This window comes from Lemur catta, chromosome 13, assembly GCF_020740605.2.
Source record: "Lemur catta isolate mLemCat1 chromosome 13, mLemCat1.pri, whole genome shotgun sequence".
NCBI lineage: Eukaryota > Metazoa > Chordata > Mammalia > Primates > Lemuridae > Lemur > Lemur catta.
In genome coordinates this window covers 40,335,240-40,354,198 of record NC_059140.1, presented here as the reverse complement: position 1 = coordinate 40,354,198, position 18,959 = coordinate 40,335,240, and the positions used below count along the sequence as shown (strand labels likewise).

The window sequence follows — 18,959 nt, the reverse complement described above, 5'->3', positions numbered from 1 at the left end:
AAGGGGACGATGACTAATAGCTTAGCAGATTCTGTCAATTGGTGCAAAAAACCCAAAAAGTATTTCAATACAGCTTGTCATCTTTGGAAAATCAATCATAATTGCATTTTCTTGCACTAAATTAAAGGTAGAGAACTAAATTAAGAGCTTTCACAATTTGGTGGAAAAATGGGAAAACCTTGTCATTCCATGACCGTGGCACCAAGTAAACCGGGGAGTCTGTTGACAACTGTAGGAGTCATTTAAATAAGAAGGTAGAAAGCTAATCTAGACAATTTAGGTCCTAAATGAAAATTTTGAGGCATGATATTTTTAGTTTGAGTAACAATGCTGGTCTAATTTGCTAGAAAATTAGCAACATTCTCCTTTACCTTGAGCTGGGCAGACTCAGCCACAATGTCCTGCTCTCTCCTTATGCATGTCCAAAGTAACGCCTAACCAGACTCAAAATGCATGTAGATGCAACATGCTAGTTGGCACAAAGCAGGCGGGGAGAGAGGCCCCAACCTCCATGAAAAACCCACAGGAGCATGACTAGCACTCAGTCATTTTTCTCAGATAGACAATGTCAGTAGATTTGAAGACAGATACGCATAAAGTTACATAAATGTTTCCACCTTTCCACCACGAAGTGAAACACGCTGTTCTTTGGAGAAAAAAATACATTCATTTTTTTCAAGTATATTTCAATATACAAAGATGCTCTAGCTTTGTTTCACTTTAAAAGACAAAAAGATTTCACATGTGTCCAAGGGGAATTCCACTTTAACTTCCCTTTGGTGTGGATTTCATGAAGTTTTGACTAAAAAAATTGCTCTAAATATACATCTACACATTTTGCTCTAAAAAGCATGAACTCTCTTATGTTCATTTTATATATATGTACAGGGCGACAACAACAAAAACCAGACTACATATGTACAATGGCTTAGGATTGGCATGCTCTGATGACAGCGAGGTCCACCTGCTGTGACTAGGGGCTGAGCACCGGTAGGAGGTGGCTCCATTAGCGTCGGGGTCCAGCGTGGGGCCAGCAGCATGCAGGCTCTTCCTTCCCGTAGTATTCTAAGGAGCACTTTCTGCTGAGACCGCGCCTCTTAATTTATGGCTTATTTCCTGACTTGGCTTTGTTGTTAGGGTTGCAGTTGAGGTCTCTCAGCAGCACTTCACAATTGGCTAGAGCATCGGCCGGCAGTAGCTTCCGGATTTGCTCCACGGTCTTTTGATAAGCCATTTTTTCTTGTTCCAGAGTCCGGATTAAAGACTTCATTTTGGTCTCTCTGGTCAAAAGGTTTTCCAGGTTTGATTCCAAGGCCTGGATTTTAGCATGAGCCACCTGTTTGGAAAAAAAAAAAAATCCTCCAAATCAAAAATCTGAAGAGTCTGGGTCTTCATTAAAGCAGCAGCAGCCAGGCCATATGAAATTGCTTGGTAAAATATTATGGGAAGCAAATACTCTGGAAACCTCCATGAAACGGAGATTTTTAGGTTTCTCAAAAATATAACTAGGGTACTAACAGGATTCATCCCCTCTCACTGAATATACCCCCTGACGATGGTAGGGTCCTCACGTCACACCCACGGATGCTCCCTGAGAGAGTGGGACCCGGCCTGGCTGCAGGAGAACAGGAGATTCCTGCCACTACCGTGTAGTGGTAACAGGATTTTCACTCTCTGACTGGAAATGCACGGCTGTCTAAACCTATACTCGGGATTCCATCTGTTTTTATGGGTGTCAGGGGCACCCAAGTAACTTGAGGATAACTACATTGAACTGCCAATGGAAACATCTGAACAATGAACAAGAATCATTATAAAATTAAACAGGTGCAAATCCACCTTCCCTAATAAGGAAATGCTCCAGTTAATCACCATTGAAATTTCCAAGTAATAACAGATAAAACACCAAGTATCTATTTTTCTTCTTGAAAATAGACCATGTTGGCTCTTTTTTGAGTAGGAAAAGGGATCAAATTTTCTATGAGCCAGAGCTAATTTAAGATGAAGTGAAGGAAGTTAAGTGTTCCTATTCTTGGGGGGGGGGGGCACCTACATTAGAGACCAATCATTTCTAACCTTTCCTCTTTTCTAGCAGATCTTAACAGGGGATTCCCCACACAGAAGCAGAGTTTTAGGGTTTTCTAGTTTGGAGGCAGGTGCAGTGTTGGGGAAAAGCAGAAACCAAGGAACTATGAGGCACTTCAGCTCCAACTCAGTCATCTCCCCCCAGGGAGAATCACCTGCCAACCTCCTCGCTTGATCATTCTCAAGCCTTGACCCTCAGGGCTTGGCTACACAGCACACCTTATACGAGCTGCAATGCAGAATATTACTTTATAATAAATTGTCTTTATAAGTGTGTGTTTAAATAAATAGATAGCATTTTATACTCCCTAACAATTGTGAACTCCATGATGGCAGTATGAGTTACATGTTTCCATTCAATTCACCTAGAAATGTCTCCTTCTCTTTCCAATTCTGTTTTACTCTAGACAATTCTCATCATCCCCAATTTGCTAATGTCATGCCCTCTGCCCTTCTCTCCCCATCCTAATCTGTCCTCATCAAGGTTTCCAGATTGATCTTTCTAAAGCGTGGCTTGAAAACTTTCAGAAAGTTCCCTTGCGACAAGATTAAAGCCATGCCCTTTGGCTTGACACTACAAGTCACCTAGAACTCTGCCTCCACCATATTTATTTTACTTGTCCCCAACATGAAGCTTAAGCTGACACAAACTAACTCTGCTGCTCTGCCACATCCTCCTTACTCCTTTCTTCCACCCACCCCTCAGATTCCAGTTCAAGCCCAAGTTCCTCACAACTTTCCCAATTTCCCACTTTCACTTCTTTTTCCCTTGAACTTAACCAAATATGCACAACAGGCAATAGGTATTTAACCAGATTCTGCTCTGAATTGCCACTTAACTATTTCAAGAGTGTACATTTTTCCTCCCAAGTGATACTAAATTCATATGTCACATGCAGCCTCTAAAAGCACTTGGACACAATCTGATACCCAGGCCCTTGTTCAGCAATGGTTCATTCCATGTGCATCTCTACCATTCCCAGTACAGCTCTGTGCATGCATGTACTTCTGTGGTTGAAACCTTATTTCTTTACCTGTAATTTTTCTAGGAGGTCCATATTTTGTCTTTTCAGTTGGCTATTGGCCCTCTCCAGTTTTTCCATAGGTTCACTATCCTCACAGGCATAGGATGATTCCTGAAGCTCATCCTGCAGCACGTGATATTCCACCTCATAGGCGTGTAACTGCTTAGAAATATCCATCTCGAAAACCTGCAGTGAAAGCACCATGGGTTAGGCTACCCGTCGGTATATATACTAAGATACAGCCTGTATGTCCTGGTGTATTTCAGACATATTTCTAAATATTTACTAATAAGGGACATTAAAGCATCCAAAAAGGAAAACAAAAACGGCTGTGATTATCAATACAAGAACAAATTAGATATAGATTAGACTGTCAACATCAGAACAGATAGATTTCTATGCAATTGAAATAACTCATTCTCATAATGAGACTAAGTTCCTAGAGATGTCCAAGGGTATTTTGAAACCAAGATATTCATAATCTGGCCGGGCGCAGTGGCTCACGCCTGTAATCCTAGCACTCTGGGAGGCTGAGGCGGGTGGATCGCTTGAGGTCAGGAGTTCGAGACCAGCCTGAGCAAGAGCGAAACCCTGTCTCTACTAAAAATAGAAAGAAATTATCTGGCCAACTAAAAAATATATATAGAAAAAATTAGCCGGGCATGGTGGTGCATGCCTGTAGTCCCAGCTACTTGGGAGGCTGAGGCAGTAGGATTGCTTGAGTCCAGGAGTTTGAGGTTGCTGTGAGCTAGGCTGACGCCACGGCACTCACTCTAGCCCGGGCACCAAAGCGAGACTCTGTCTCAAAAAAAAAAAAAGAAAAAAAAAAAGATATTCATAATCTAGTAACTATCTCCTAAAATGTAGCATACCAGATAAACATTAGTTATTGAGTAATTATTATCTATGGTAGAGATAATCTTTGCTGATTAGTAAGCAAAATTGCATAGGGAATTACTATATTAAGAGATTAAAAACATTTCAAATGTATGTGTCAATGGATTAGAAAGGTCTTAATAAATATCTTCACCCACTTGCTATTCTCTGTGAAACTCTTAGGAGTAATTTACATATTCTACTGCACAAAGAATTCTCAGGATTGCACACCCTGAGCACTGTCCAGAGCTGTAAGTTTTAATTAGGGCTGCTGCCACTGCCCCATATCACTGCCAAATAGGAAGGCAGTTCTCTTTGAAGTTGGAAGACAGGTAATCCCTTCCCTAGTCTAAAATTGCTAGGGGAAAGGAGAGGCAGCAGCTGCCATTCAAGTAGCTATTCTAACGCTGTGAAGAGAAAAAGAAATCACAAAAAAACCTGACTTACCCTACTACTATTAGAGATAATCAAAGATTACAATTTTAATAATGGGATTTCCAGACTAACTGGTCATCCCACTCAAATAAGCATCACTTTTTCCTTACCTAGTGGATATGGGCTTAATGGACTATTATACAACCATTAAAAATGATGACATGGATCTATATTTATTGTCATGAAAAAACAGATATCTAATACTCTACATGTGTTTTAATTAAAGATCAGACTGCACAATAGCACATGTAATATGATTTCACCTATGTAAAACTGCATACGTTTTAATGTGTATATAAGCAAAGAGACATGTAATAGGAAGTTTCAAAGGTTATCATGTCTAGATGTTGAGATCTGTAGTTACTTTTATTTTTTTTCCTTGTGCTTTTCTGCATTATTTCCATTTTTTACAGTGTCCATAAATAAAGCTCACCAAGGTCTCCTTTAATAACAGGGGCTCCTTCCATAGTTAATGAACTCTAATGGCTAGAAAATCCTGTCAAATATCAAGTTCAAACCTACCTGTCTATAAATTCTACCCATTAATCCTAGTAGTAATCTATAAAGCCAGGAGATTTCCTCATTAATTTTAGAAGGGAGGTGATGTCTGATTTCAAATCTCTAAAACCACAATCCCTGACTGCTTGCCAGTGAAAAAAAGATAATTCTGAAAAATTAATAAACAAGTAAACATATAAATAAAGACTATAAGTTTATAGAGCATTTTAACAAATAAAAACTGTTCACAGATATTTACTGAATAATCTAATCATGATTTAGATTCTATGAAATGGAAAGAAAATTTTATATGTAATAATATAATAAGAGTTCACATTATAGTGTGAATGACCATGCACAAAATACTTTAACTCATTGGTTATATTTGCTCCTAAAAACCATATGAACCTATTAGGATCTATTATTGTTACCCCCATTTCATAGGGGAGGAAGTTGAGACTGAGAGAGGCTGTAACTTGCCCAAAGTCACAGAGCTGGTAGGTGGCAGGACATAAGAATAAGATTCCAAACTCTCTTTCCCTCACTGTAAACCCTGTCTTCTTTCTACTAACCCAAGTGCCTCCAGGAAAGTGGTAAACTTTATCAAAGCTCACAAAGCATGACTATCGTGCCTACATATCTGACCTTAAGCTCATCCACTTCACCCGAACAGCATCAATATATAACTACCATGCACCTGGTCCCTATGGAAAGTCAGGGACTAGATATATAGTGTGCAGATAACTGTCCCTTGGCTTCCTAGATCCATCCTCTGCCCTCATCCATTCTACTGTACCCTGGGAGGCAGACCCCTGTGAACTGCATTCCCCACACTTCCTTTCTGGCTGGCTTCTGGTTGGGTTTGGCCAATGGAAGATGCCAGCAGGAGATGAGAAGGGGCGGGAGAAAGAGGTTGGGTATTTCTTCCCTGATCCTTCTCTGCTTCGTTCACCAAGACTACCACAACCATCAGAGACCTCTTCTCCACAGTTCCGGCTCCCACGGGCCCTGGTAACTCTATCATATCCTCCATCCTCCACTTACCCCCTCAGCACTAGAGGTATGAACAGCTGCCCTCTGTTACTAGTTTCTAGGCACCGAACATCTGTGTTGGGTTCCCTTCACCCTGCCCACATCTCTGTAAATGGTTCCTTCATTTGAATCATTCGAGGGAGAATGTTTCCTGTAGAGACCAAGACTAATAAGTCCAGTCTCCTCATTTAAGTTTCACAACACCTCTCAGATCGGTATTGTCCCATTTTGGAGCTGAGACAACTAGGGGTTAGAACATTATGGTGATGCGTGCAAGCCAAATAACTAATAGAAGATATAAATCCAGTATTTTCTAATTCCAAAGCCTGTATTCTTCTCACATGACCTCCTTGTATATATTGCTAATACAACAGAATTAACAATATAACAGAGACAAGTGGATCTCATTTTATTCTCAGGTCTCCCTGACTCTGTCACTTCTAGCTTCAGTCTTACTTAGCATTGGTTTAAATTGAAAGGATTCCTAAAAAACTCATTATGTAGCAGTAAACCACATTTCCTATACATAGCAAGATAAACAATGTCACAATGTAGAAATTTCACAATAGTCTCATTTCTAAATAAAATGTATCTGAACAAAGTAAAAAAAAAAAACAACTGAAAAAAATACCTGTCAAGCAAAACTATGTTTTTATGCTAAAATATTTAATACATAATCAGCATTGCTGTATAATCTTATATCTTTCTATTAGCATTTAAATCATACCTGGGTAATAATTTTTTCCATTTCAGAGGTATTCATATCAGGCAGTGTGCTTTTAAGAAATTCAACAATATTCTCAAAGTTTTCACATTCCATTATAAGTGCCTCTTGGCTGCTCAGTAGGCTGAGTGCAACCTTAAATATAACTTCAGTTCCCTGAAGAAAAATAATATCTACAAGAAGAAATATAATTTTCATGATCAAAATACGCATCCACTATTGTAAAAAGCATGCTCTCTGTCCTAAAGGTTTTTGTTTGTTTTATATATTTTGCAAAAGGAAACTGGTCAAAGCCATCTAGAATTTTTTTAAAAAATTCAATATGACCAAAGCAAATAAACAGATGTTTCCCCTTACTTATTAAGAATCTCGAGTAAGGCCAGGATAAAAAAGGACAAATTATATGTTCGTCTATGTATTATTTATAATTTTAATGATAAATTTAATGCAGACGAGGTAAACTTCAAAGGCACATATTTCATTGATATTTCAATTTTTCTTCACAACAGGATCACAAAAATCAACATAACTAATTAGCACTATCCAGACTCTCATTACCATAATTAAATAGCAAATGAACCAGTTAATATGTAACTAAATCTGTATCAGAGCAGGACATTTAAAAAAACTTTATCAGAAAAATCAAAACAAATAAATGTACAACCTCCATTAGAGGAGAAAAAGAAAAACTACCACAACTCTGAACTCTACTTTCTTACAAATACAAGCATGGAGTTTGGAAAAGTACCAAATATTTTTTCATGAAAATTTCTCTCAATCTATATCATTCTTTAATCAATAATATACAACAAGGAGTCTTACAAAAGAGGAAACTATAGAAAAATTATTTCAAACATGGTAATTCTTCTTGTTCGTGCATCTTTCCCTTTCCTGACAGTCTCTTTTCTTTTCAAAATTCAAAGAAAAGGGTTGAGTAGCTACTGGATAGCCAACAGCATAATTTATATTCTCATAAAAAGGAACAGAATATGGGGGACATTTGTTTCTTGAATTCTGATATGAAGCTTTCAAGGGTAAGTCTAACAGACATGCCCTGAAACACCATGGTGATTTGATACTCTCTGAGAAGAGAAATACACACACACACACACACACACACACACACACACACACACACACACACACGGATTTCTAGAAGAGCCATTAATAGGAACCCAAGCTTCAGAGAAAATGTCACTAGAGAAAAGCAATAATGTATATTCAATAAATAAGAAAAATCAAGTGAACATTTGACTCAGTGCATCTTGATTTTAGTCTTTTGCTGCACTTTGTCTATAGATTGTATTACTGCTAACACAGTGTTTAACTTTATAAACCACAACCCCCAACAAGAAAGACATTGTATATTGTAATCTAGTATATGTATACATATTACACATAAATTCTCAAAACTGGAGTTTCTCCAAACAACGTATTTCCTTACTATTTGTAATATTCCCTGATATTGTCACTGTCATCTATTCTATTTCATTTTTTAAACACTGATAATGACCTACAATTGGGCCAATACTCACAAATTGACAAAAGCTCCAATTTATTAATAGTAAAAGTGCAGTTGTGAATGAATACTGACTACTTTGACCCCGGCTACCAGATAGATGAACAGAACATAAAAATGGCGCAAGCTCTTTCTAAGGCTTTTGAGGTCCTCAACAATGTCATTAGAACAAACCTCTAGAGAATAGTTGGGTTTTTTTTAATTTTGCTTTTTAAATATTAATAATAGACTTAGACAGACTTATAAGTAGATTTAAGGGTCCCCAAAGGGAACATAAACTACGTTATACTTTTTTTCTATTACCAATGCCAAACATTGTGATCAGAGCAAGATGGCTACTCAATCACTTGCCCTGGGCCCTGCTGCCTATGGTTAGTGTTTTTCCCCGAGCCACCCAGTCTTAGAGATTGTCTACCACTACTTCATTAGCATGGAATAAGAGTCACTTAAGCAATGAAACAGGAATTAAAGTTACTCTGTTAACAACAAAAAGTCAGATTAAGAAATGCCATTAGAAACAACATTAATCTAGGAAAAACACTGATCTAGGTACTTCCACTGACCCAGTGAAAGAACACATTTCTGTGTTTGTCCTCTTCCAAGTTGAAGAGGACAATAAGGAAAGGGAAAGGAAAGAAGAGGAAGGGAGGGAGGGAGGAAGGGAGGGGAGAGAAAGAAAGAAAGAGAGGGGAGGGGGGAAGGAAGGAGGGAGGGAGGGAGAAAACAGAGGCAGAAAGATGTATATAAAAATTTGGAAAATTACACAGAGTATGTCCTTAGTCTAGATTTTTAAAAATGTATACTCCAATTTTTACGCAATATAAAAATGAAAATAAGAGCTCCATTATGGTCTGCAGCTTACTCAAACATAGAAACCCAATTCTTCTTCTTTCCCTTTTAATTTCAGTTTTACTTAGGATCAATATGGTTTCAAATTACCATCAGAATAGAGTCAGGTACGTTTATTAAGTTCCACTAGCAATTTGCTATTCTGTGTAACACATGATAAAATAATCAGGACGTAATATGGCTAGGAGTATTCTCCTTGAAATAAATCACTGTTCCCTTTGATCATAGGCATGTCTTACCAAAAACTCTGGCTACAAATCCTAATGAAAATTGAGAGGCAAACAGTGTGAGGAACCAGGGGGCAGCATAAAGACTGGGGCTGATTTCATTTTCTTCAAGATGATTGTAGAGATCTCTGTGATAGTCATGAAGGAGCCTGGACAGCTGGTACATCTGAATCTAAAGTTAATTCGGAGAAGAAAAACAAATATTATGCATTTATCTGAGTGTGCATAAAATATACTAACTTTAATTTTATTGCTCTAATATTTAATAACAAATTTGCACATATTAAATACATAGTAAAAGTATTATTACTTTATTTTTATTATTATTTTAAAGTTGATATTAAAATTCAAGTTCACTTAACTAAAGTCATAAAGCAAGTCACTGGAAGTTCATCTAAGCCTATGGAGCAAGTTTCTCTATTGTCTGTGTTTCAGTATCACATATACACATGAAAATGGTATTTTCCCTCTTGTAAGAAGGCATTGCTTTGGAATTTAATCAGAACTGTCGTGGCTCAGGACTCTCAGAGACAGTCCCTTCTAATTTCAGACCAATTCCAGAAAAGCCTCCATTCTGAAGAATCTACTACATGCAGGGTAGACGCAAAGCTTATCTCTATTTGCTGGGCCCAACATCTGATTTATGATAGAGTTCTGGCTTAGACCCACCCAACAACTTGCACTGCTAGGACAGAATGAGGGCTTAGATTGTTATGGGGCCAGAAGCTGGAGGTGTTACTGCTAATATCCAAATTATTCCAGCAGCATATTTTTTATGACAAAAGGGATTAAGGCCAAAAATGCAGTTATTTCTGAATGTTTCTAGAATTAAAAGAAGAAATTATTTCATTTGGCTACTGAATTAATTACTGGCATTTCAAAAAACATAAAGATAGCATATAGAAACCTTTAGACTCTTATGTCTGTGATACTAAAGATAAAGCAGTAGTAAATAATAAACAAATCTGTGATGTGTGCTTTAATCTACATTTTTGCCTACACAGTTAATAGATGTGTGGTGGTTCCCTAATCAGTTATATCTGCTTAATATTTTGGTACGAAATGTATACAATATTTTATTAAATCTAGCAGAACTTATTTCACTAGAAGTAATCATTAAAACATCACCCTTAAACTCTATGAAAATACATAAAAATAACCAATTGTGTTGTAAATTCAACAACTGTTTTCAGAGCACAGAACTAAAAATCAAAAGATTCCTTTGGAAAAGCAAATCATGAAGTACTGTACATAAATACAACAAATTATTCGTTTCACCCTTGTCTGTAACAAACATCTTTGGAAACTGAGTTTCCGTACAAACTGGCAATGAAAAAAAAAAGGAATTAAGGAGCCACAGGAAGTCATAGCTATAAAACAAGAAGCAGAAGCTTAGCTGGAGTCAAACATAAAAGGTTTAAAAAAAATGAGATTATTATTTCAATAAGTCATGTTGAAAAAAGATCATACATTTCCCTTAGGCCATTCACATTTTAGAAACCAGACATACTGGGCATCTATGAACAGAAGAATCAGTATTTTGGGAAGCACAAAAATCAAACAAGTCTAATTAGCAGAACAAAAAAACACCACATCATCAAAAACATACTGTTCTTGTTCATTTGTGATTATAACAAAGAAACAATCCTTCAATGTTTAATTTTTCCTCCTACATTCTCAAGTAGGGCTTGAGAGCATTTCTTCCATCAAAGTATACTCTGGCAAATAAGACCACAATTTGGGCTTCCTACCAAGGAAGGCTTAATAATAAAATCGTATTTGCTAAGAAAAAATAATTCATTCTTCAATTTTACGTTATAGGTAACATGGCAAATCTTCTGATGAAAGACGTAGAACTGGAGGAGGAAAGGTGCAGAGAGAAAGGAGACTGGGGGAAAGAAGATGGAAAAAAGTGGAGACCAAAGGCCTTAGAGAAAAAGGTAAAATGCTTTTATGCCTATTACAGAAAACAGCAGACAAACAGGATGAGATATAGACATTCAAAGTTAAAAGGGATCTCAAACTCCTCATTTCACAGATAAGGTAACAGAAGCCAAGAGCCTGCAGTGCCCAAGCTCACCAATAGTGAAGCAAGAAATCACAAATCCTATCATGTAAGTCCAAGCCCACTGCAATAGGCACTGACACAGATTAATACTGTTGAAAGTCTACTGACTGGACCCAAAACACTAACTTCCTGCTCTAGAAAGTGGAAAAGTGTTATATCTCACTTTATAAAGTGAAAAGATCTATTTTCATACAATAAGTTCCCCAATACTATGGTCTACAAGAATGCTGCTACCAAAGATTTTTAAATACCTGCATTTTCAAAATTATAGACATAAAATATTTCTTGGTAATTGCAGGTCATATTAAATTAATGTATAAATCCAATTTTTACATGAACTTTTATAATGTCAGATTGACGAGGAAATTTTAAATTGAAAAATCATTGCGTTTTTAAGCTGATAGCTGGATCTTTATATGTATGGACCAAAATCAAACACCACTCACGGGTACTTCTCATTCTTTGAAATTCTAATGATAGCTACCAAATTGTTATTTCTGAAAATCAGAATTATTTAATTCCTTACAAGGGTGCCAATGCTTCCTAACAGACATTAAGATACAGATAAACTGTTAAAGTAAAAAATGAAACCTTTCATAGTAATTATTTGACTTGTTCAATAGACATATGAATAGTCATCAACTACGAATCAAATCGCTATACTTATGTATCCTAGTGAACACTCAACATAGGAACTCAGACCAGAAAACCCAGTGTTGAGGGCAAAGCCCTAGGTCCCTAGCCAAAATTTCATCTTCAGGAAGTAAAGAAACATGAAACACTCCCTCTCCACCCATATTCTCAAGAAAATGCCATTTATTATAATACTCATAGTGTAAAAACACAGTCCTTTTGTGCTTGTAGATTGGCAACTGAAATATTAAATGTAAAAACGGATCATTGCAAACCAGGAAAAAGAGTATATTTTAAAAGCATCTTTAAAGTATTTAGCTTCTTACTAAAGGATAAAATTATGACTAACTGGGAGTCATTTCAAGGGAAGAGAACCCTGACAGTCCTCTTTAAAGTCTTCCTTTATATTTTTACTACTAAAAGCTTTCAATTGCAAGGTAGCAGTTGTTTGAAATATATATCTACGGACAAAATTTAAACTGCTTGTTAGCAACCAACCCATTTACGGAAGTGATACTTAAACTAGGGGAGAAATGTGTAAACAGGGAGTTTGAAATAGGCTAAAGACAGCAGTGGCCGTAAATACTGCATTTAAAATAACTGAAAATCTTAATGGTGCTTCTTCAGAACCTGCTCAGAAAAGTAGACTGAAAAAGCACTGGCTTTCACCCTGCTCCTCTGTGAGGGCCAATCTTACATTAAGATAAAGGAAGTGAGACACAGTAAGTTCAAGAAGACCAATGACATGACACTCAAAGTAAACGGATAAAGACATTATATTTTCAGATTTTAAACAAAGGATATATGAGCCTTTTCAATTGACAAGTTGGGGAAAAGTTAATAAAGATGGCTTGATACTTTCTCCATGGAACCCACAGACTTAAGGGATAAAGGCTTGGGTAGCCACCACCTACCTTCCTTTCTTAAATTACTTATTTACTCATTTTAGGAACTTTATGGAAAAGTTATCCTATGAGTCTCGTACACTTAGAAGTTTAATGAAATCCCAAATCCCATGCCAAAACAGTGAACTAAAACATGCCCCTACATCTACCCAAGTTCTAAGACAATGAGTCTAAATTTCTGTAAATCTGAACTGTAATTCAAAAAACGGCCAAGACTTCTGGTAACAGTTTTACGTGTTCCTTGGGAGGAACAACCGCCTCACCTGTAGCGACATCATGTCAGGTCTATACTGCTTGCGGAAGCCGAGGTCGTACATGAGGAATTTCAGCATTTCAAAGGCTTGCTCTTCACTCATGTGAAGAAGCAGGACTCCAGCCACAAAGCTGATCCCCTGACAGTAACCCACTTCTTTGTCCAGCAGAGAATACGCTTTTAGGAGATTAAAGAGTGACAGCTGCCCTGCCCCAAGCTGAACTGAAAAGTAAGGGTGAGTAGGAAATGTCCTTCCTGCAAAGGAAGAAAAGAAATATTTTTGAGATGTTCCTAATGCCTTGGAGACCAGGCTGAAATTGCAATTCAGTGACCATTAAGAATAAACGAATACTCCCAAACCAATGAGGGTTGTTTAAAGTACCAATCTAAGAGTCTCTCTTCCTCCTTCTCTCTCAAGAAAGTCCCAAGTCCTACAGACCAGGCTACCATCCTACCTCCACATATGTGATATGGGAGGAAATATTTTATGCTAACCAGCACTTTTTTCTAGCAAAAAAAAAAAAACACCAATAAAATAAAAATTCACAAACTAATGATATATGCAGGAGAAATACCAGGAGAATGGAATATAGAATTTATTCTGATGATAAAGCAAGGCAAATTCTAAACCATATAAAGACCACCTTCTAAACGGAAACAGAATTCTGTAAGAGGTATCACATTATTTAAAAGGAAATCTTTGTAGTCCATAAAGAGAATTATTCCTGCTTTTCTTATAAAATGAAACCAGAGAGGCTTTTTGGGTTTGTTTTGCTTTGCACTCAGACTACCATTCAGGAAATACTTCTTTTACAAATGTCCTTTGCTCTCTGTTTCTTAAAATACCTGCATGAGCCATGTAAACTATTTTTCTTTTTTCAATATATCCAAAAATTACAGGGAGGGTAAAGGGTCAAGCTAATTTCAAATAAATTCCCCTCTAAAATATACCTCTGGGTATAAAATTACCATACAGACACTTCAGCTAGCAAACAAAGTCAGTCCTGCAGCACTAAAAGGCTAGCAATAAACACTGAAATAAACCCATCTTTCCCACCAAAGCTGTATATACTAGTCTGAGACTTTCCTTGTGCCACAAAAATGAAGAGGTATATTAGCTTTCTTGTGAAATGATTACTCATGACAGTTAGAACTTGCAAAATTGCCAAATTTTAAAATGTTCTCTTCCACATATGCTTAAAAGTGATTTTCCCCCTAGGAATTGATTAGGATTAATTCTACAGAGTAAGGAGAAGATATGAGAAAATAATAACATGCTGAAGAAACACAGATGGCTACAAGTAGAGTCAAATGAGCAATTCTGTAAATTACCATTTTACTTTCTCACTTAAAATTTTTGCTAAAGAAAATTATAAGTATACTATCTACCCATAAACTTGATTCTAGCTCCATTTCTGTCTGACTAGCATTTCCTGCAATCTGACCTCATCCTCTCCCCTCTCTTTATTAGGACATGTTGACCAAGCCTGATGGCATTACTAATTTATGGTCACAGAACCATAGATCTGCTGGGGGCCATCGGGACTGCCTAGTTCAATGACGCCATTTAATGAAGGGGATTAGTATTCAGAAGCAAAATAATTTATCCAACACCACAGTTGGTGGTAGAATCAGGACAAGAACTCAAGTTTTCAGTTTCTCTATAAAATCCCCTTTTTAATTCTACTGGGCTCAAAAATAATTCAACTGAGCTAGACCCTTTCCCAACAAAAGCTATTTGTTGTCCAAAAGGAATAGAGGTAAAAACCAGGTTTGGGCCAGTGATTTTTCATATGCCCTAATATTCAATGACCTCAAATATAAGGTAATCCCTTAATTTTCCAAATGGGCTCAAATAACATGCCTGGCCACCTGAAATATATCAACTGTTGGGAGTACAGATGAAAGAGTCAGATGCCAATATATAATATTTAATCTAATAATTTAGATATTTTAAAATAATGAAATATATTAATTTAGAAAAATTAGAGAAAATATAATTTTTAAAATCAGACCAGTTTTACTTTCCATAAATTCTTTGACATTTAGCATTTTAAAAAGACTGCTGTCACTGGAACTTCTCCCCCAGGTCATTAGTACCCATTTCTGTAACATTAGGACAGCAACATTTTCATTCACCCTTTGGGTATGTAGCCATGATATCCACGACATAACCACTTATGCATTGCTTTTCAAAGTGCTATTTAAAGGCTTGTTTTCAGCAATGTGTCCAGGAATACTTAGTATACCTTTGTTAAAATATTTAGTCCCCTTTTTAACCTTTCCTAACCTATTTCAAAACAGGCATTGATCAAGACATAATTGTCTATCCCAAACAAAAGTCAATTGTTCAAAATGCAGTAACTAAGAGCACCCCATATTATGACCTTTCTGATGATTCAAATATCAGATGACTCCCTCTTCAGAGGGAAAGTTTTGGGGTGAAAACTGCATTTTATACTCGGGCACAGATGGTATCTTTAAGCAGATATAAAGTCAGCTCGCTCCCAGAAAAGGACAAAATCAGCAGCTCTGCGTATGCCAATAGACCCTCTTTATTGACACCAAAAAAACAAACAAAAAACAAAAAAACTCCTTAAAAAGACTGATGTTTATGATTGTAAATTATAATTCATTAAGACAAACATACCTAAGTCCACGAGAATAGCATGCTGCTGAGCAGTGAGCTGCTTCAAAAGTTCTTTATAGGATATGTCAGGCGGCTGCTGTTTATTAGGCAATCGGTGTCTCAGGCGGTACTGCAAAGCTAGAAATTGCCAGATTTCTCCTCGACGACTTTTGGGAACTCCTACAATCAAAGAGATAAATAAGCAAGGCCTAGAACTCTGGAATGAAGTTGCTAAATCTCAGTTGATTAACTATGTAATTCTGGAAAATGGGCAGCTATAGGTACTGCATGCCACCCTGAGATCACATAGTACTGGACTGATAGAAGCAGATTGTGACGAGTTTAATCTTGTAGCTCCTGGTATCTTGGGAAAGAAAAGAACAACAATAACAATAACGGCACTATTAAAACTAACATCAGCCAACAATGAGCACTTAATAAAACATTTATTGGGGCTGCCTCGCTACTGAGTACATGCACTCAGAAAACAACCCTGAGGTAGGTAATTCCTGTTATTCCCCACTTTACAGATGTAAAGCTGAGGCAGATTAGGTAATTATCCAAGTTCATACAGCTAGTAAGTGGTAGGTTTAGGGTCAGAACTCCAAAAGTCTGGTTTCAGAGGCTAAACACTGAAATCCCAAAACGTGTTACTGCCTATTTTCACCTTTGATCTGGCTTGAAGACAGTAACAAATGCTAATCCTCATTTACAGTTTCTAAATATTTGTCACCGACAAGTAGCTTTGTAAAAGAGAATCAAATAGAATTCTTACATGATGACAAAAGAATGAAATAAAAAAATGGTAAACAACAAGAAGGCATAACTGAGGCGCTCCAGACATGGTACATTCACTCTATTACGCTTGAAAACCAAGGATACCACAAGCAGTTCACAGTATGCCATCGTGATGCTTTTTATGCCAGGGGACATGAAGTCAGCACTGAGAGGGACAGAACTCAATTCTGTACAGTGCAGGCAACTTTATTTCACTCACTAAGAGTTTTCAGTTCAGAGAGACCAGATCTGGACTAGGTTGAATGGCAGCAATCTCTCCTGACCACATGCCAGAGTTTGTTTAAGCTCAAAGTATTACTGTCCAAAAGGTGAAACTCAGGTTTGCTGGCATGATCTATAAGGCCTCTACAATACAGCTCCAAATCACCTGTTTTAGCCCCACTACCTCCCAGGCTCTCCCATATACTTGAACCTTGTGGTTATTTTCACTCCTCTTCCTACTGTTGCCCTTATGGAATTCCAAGATCCCTCACATGACTGCCTAGCATATTTCTATTCATTTTTATGGATGACCTTGTATGTCACCTTTTCTGTCGAAGTTCTCCCCAACTTCAGGTGTAATCACTCCCTTTTCACATACTGTTTGATGCACGCTGTAACATTACCATATTGGATTATAGTGAGCTTTATACTGTATGTTCATCTATTTTCCCCACTTGGATTGTGAGCTTCTGGAGAACAGTATGCATACTTTCATCTCTGTATGATGAAATCCAAGACTATACCTTGCTGCTTAAACATCTGTTGAATGAATGAATGTTAAGTATGAATTATTTTTCTGGAAGTGATCAAAGACTTGTACCAATGCATGCACTTCCTCCTTGGAAAACAACAACACAGAGCGGAAAACAGCCGGTTGAAGTAAGCAGAACAGTCTGTAGAAAAGGTGTCTGCTGCCTCCTTGGGGACAGTCACCCCATTAGCACCATTTTCTTACCAGTCAAGTCACTAAACTCGAGGAAGAAACCAACTACTTTTCTTTTTTTAGAGGCAAAGCACAAAGACAAAATTACATCTGAGCTCCACAAATCAAAAAAAATCTTTGAGGCTTTTCTTAAACAAAAGATTATTGAGATTATCCCAAATACCTTCTTTAAGAGTCGTGTGAATATCTTCCATATCACATCTGATTTTAGCTCTGCAGTTTAACAACTTCTTATCCCAGGTTATTAAGACCTCCTTTTGACATACACTGACTTCTTCATAGTCTAATTTAACTTTTCTGGACTGCAGTTCATCTCTGCTTGCTAAGAAAAAAGAAAGAGAATTTATGTAAGACCAATGTGTTTTTAAAATGGTACTTGTAAATTTTATTGCATTTGTAAAAACCATACCAAAGGACTTTCAGGAATTAAGTGCTAACGTTTTTCTCAAAAAGAAAACAAAAAAATTGAGGATACATGAAAGGGTCTCAAGCTTTGAGTCATTTTGTGTGAAAAAAATACGAGGAATAACTTCCTAAGGAGATTTTACTCTGTATCTACGCATGGCAACTCTATTAAGCATAAAAAAAAAAAAACCCATGTTGGCTATTCTATAAATTTCAATCTTTTGGCAAATGGGATAGCATCAGAAGTGACAGCTCACATTGTCTTACATACCATTAAAGTGTTAATATGTCACATATCACATATATAAAAAGACAATGCCTCATGCTAACCTTGATTTGAGAAATATTGGACCATGATAATCTCCTACATTTTTTATAACTATTCCCAGAGTTATTCACCCTGCCCTTAAAAACACTAGATTATGTATTCCTGTGTTCATTTTGATAATCTTAAAAAGAAAAATTCCTTTCACTGAAGTTAACACTAATTCCACTTTTTAAATAATACAGAATTTCCTCTCATTTGATGGTCTAAAATATAGGCCCAGAGCTCATTAAAAGAAATGCCTATTTTTAAAGCAACCATTATCTTGATTTGGTCTTTATTTTGAAAAATTGATTCCAAAAGGGGAGAAGGAAGAACAGACACATGAATATATTTCTTCTCTTTCATCAGGATCACGACAGTCAGGAATTTCTCAGAGCGATCTATATTCATTCAAGCTCTCAGTGTTCAACCCACCTTACCTTCTGCAACACAAATCTTTGTCATGCATCCAAAGTCCTCGATAGCACAAAACAATAGCGGAATGAATGTTACTCTTTACTTGACGTTTGAAACCATTTCAAAAAAATTAAAATATCTTACAACAAACTGTTATTCGAGCAAGGGAGTAAAAACTCCTACTTAAAAGTCCAGACATAATCAAAAGATAAATCGCACTATAAAAATATTCCTCCTGGACACCACTAGATGGCTTTCTAACACAGTTTACCTTTGCTTCTCAATCTCTGCTTTATATTTCTCTACAATAACCAAATAATTTTTTAACGGAGTGGCGTTATTAAAGCTA

The 18,959-nt window shown here is 36.8% G+C and overlaps 1 protein-coding gene across 6 annotated transcripts in view; it reads right to left on the bottom strand.

Moving 5' to 3' along the window:
• Positions 1–677: 677 nt before the first annotated feature.
• TBC1D4 (TBC1 domain family member 4) overlaps positions 678–18,959 on the bottom strand; it is a 177,372-nt gene continuing 159,090 nt past the window's right edge. For all 6 annotated transcript variants that reach the window (XM_045567626.1, XM_045567624.1, XM_045567625.1 and 3 more), the window contains 7 exons: positions 17,645–17,803; positions 15,780–15,938; positions 13,140–13,384; positions 9,283–9,442; positions 6,679–6,848; positions 3,120–3,296; positions 678–1,336 (listed from right to left, as the gene is read on the bottom strand). In XM_045567626.1, the coding sequence (XP_045423582.1) occupies positions 1,103–1,336; positions 3,120–3,296; positions 6,679–6,848; positions 9,283–9,442; positions 13,140–13,384; positions 15,780–15,938; positions 17,645–17,803 (1,304 nt within the window). In that variant the 3' untranslated portion in view covers positions 678–1,102. The remainder of the gene's footprint in view (positions 1,337–3,119; positions 3,297–6,678; positions 6,849–9,282; positions 9,443–13,139; positions 13,385–15,779; positions 15,939–17,644; positions 17,804–18,959) is intronic.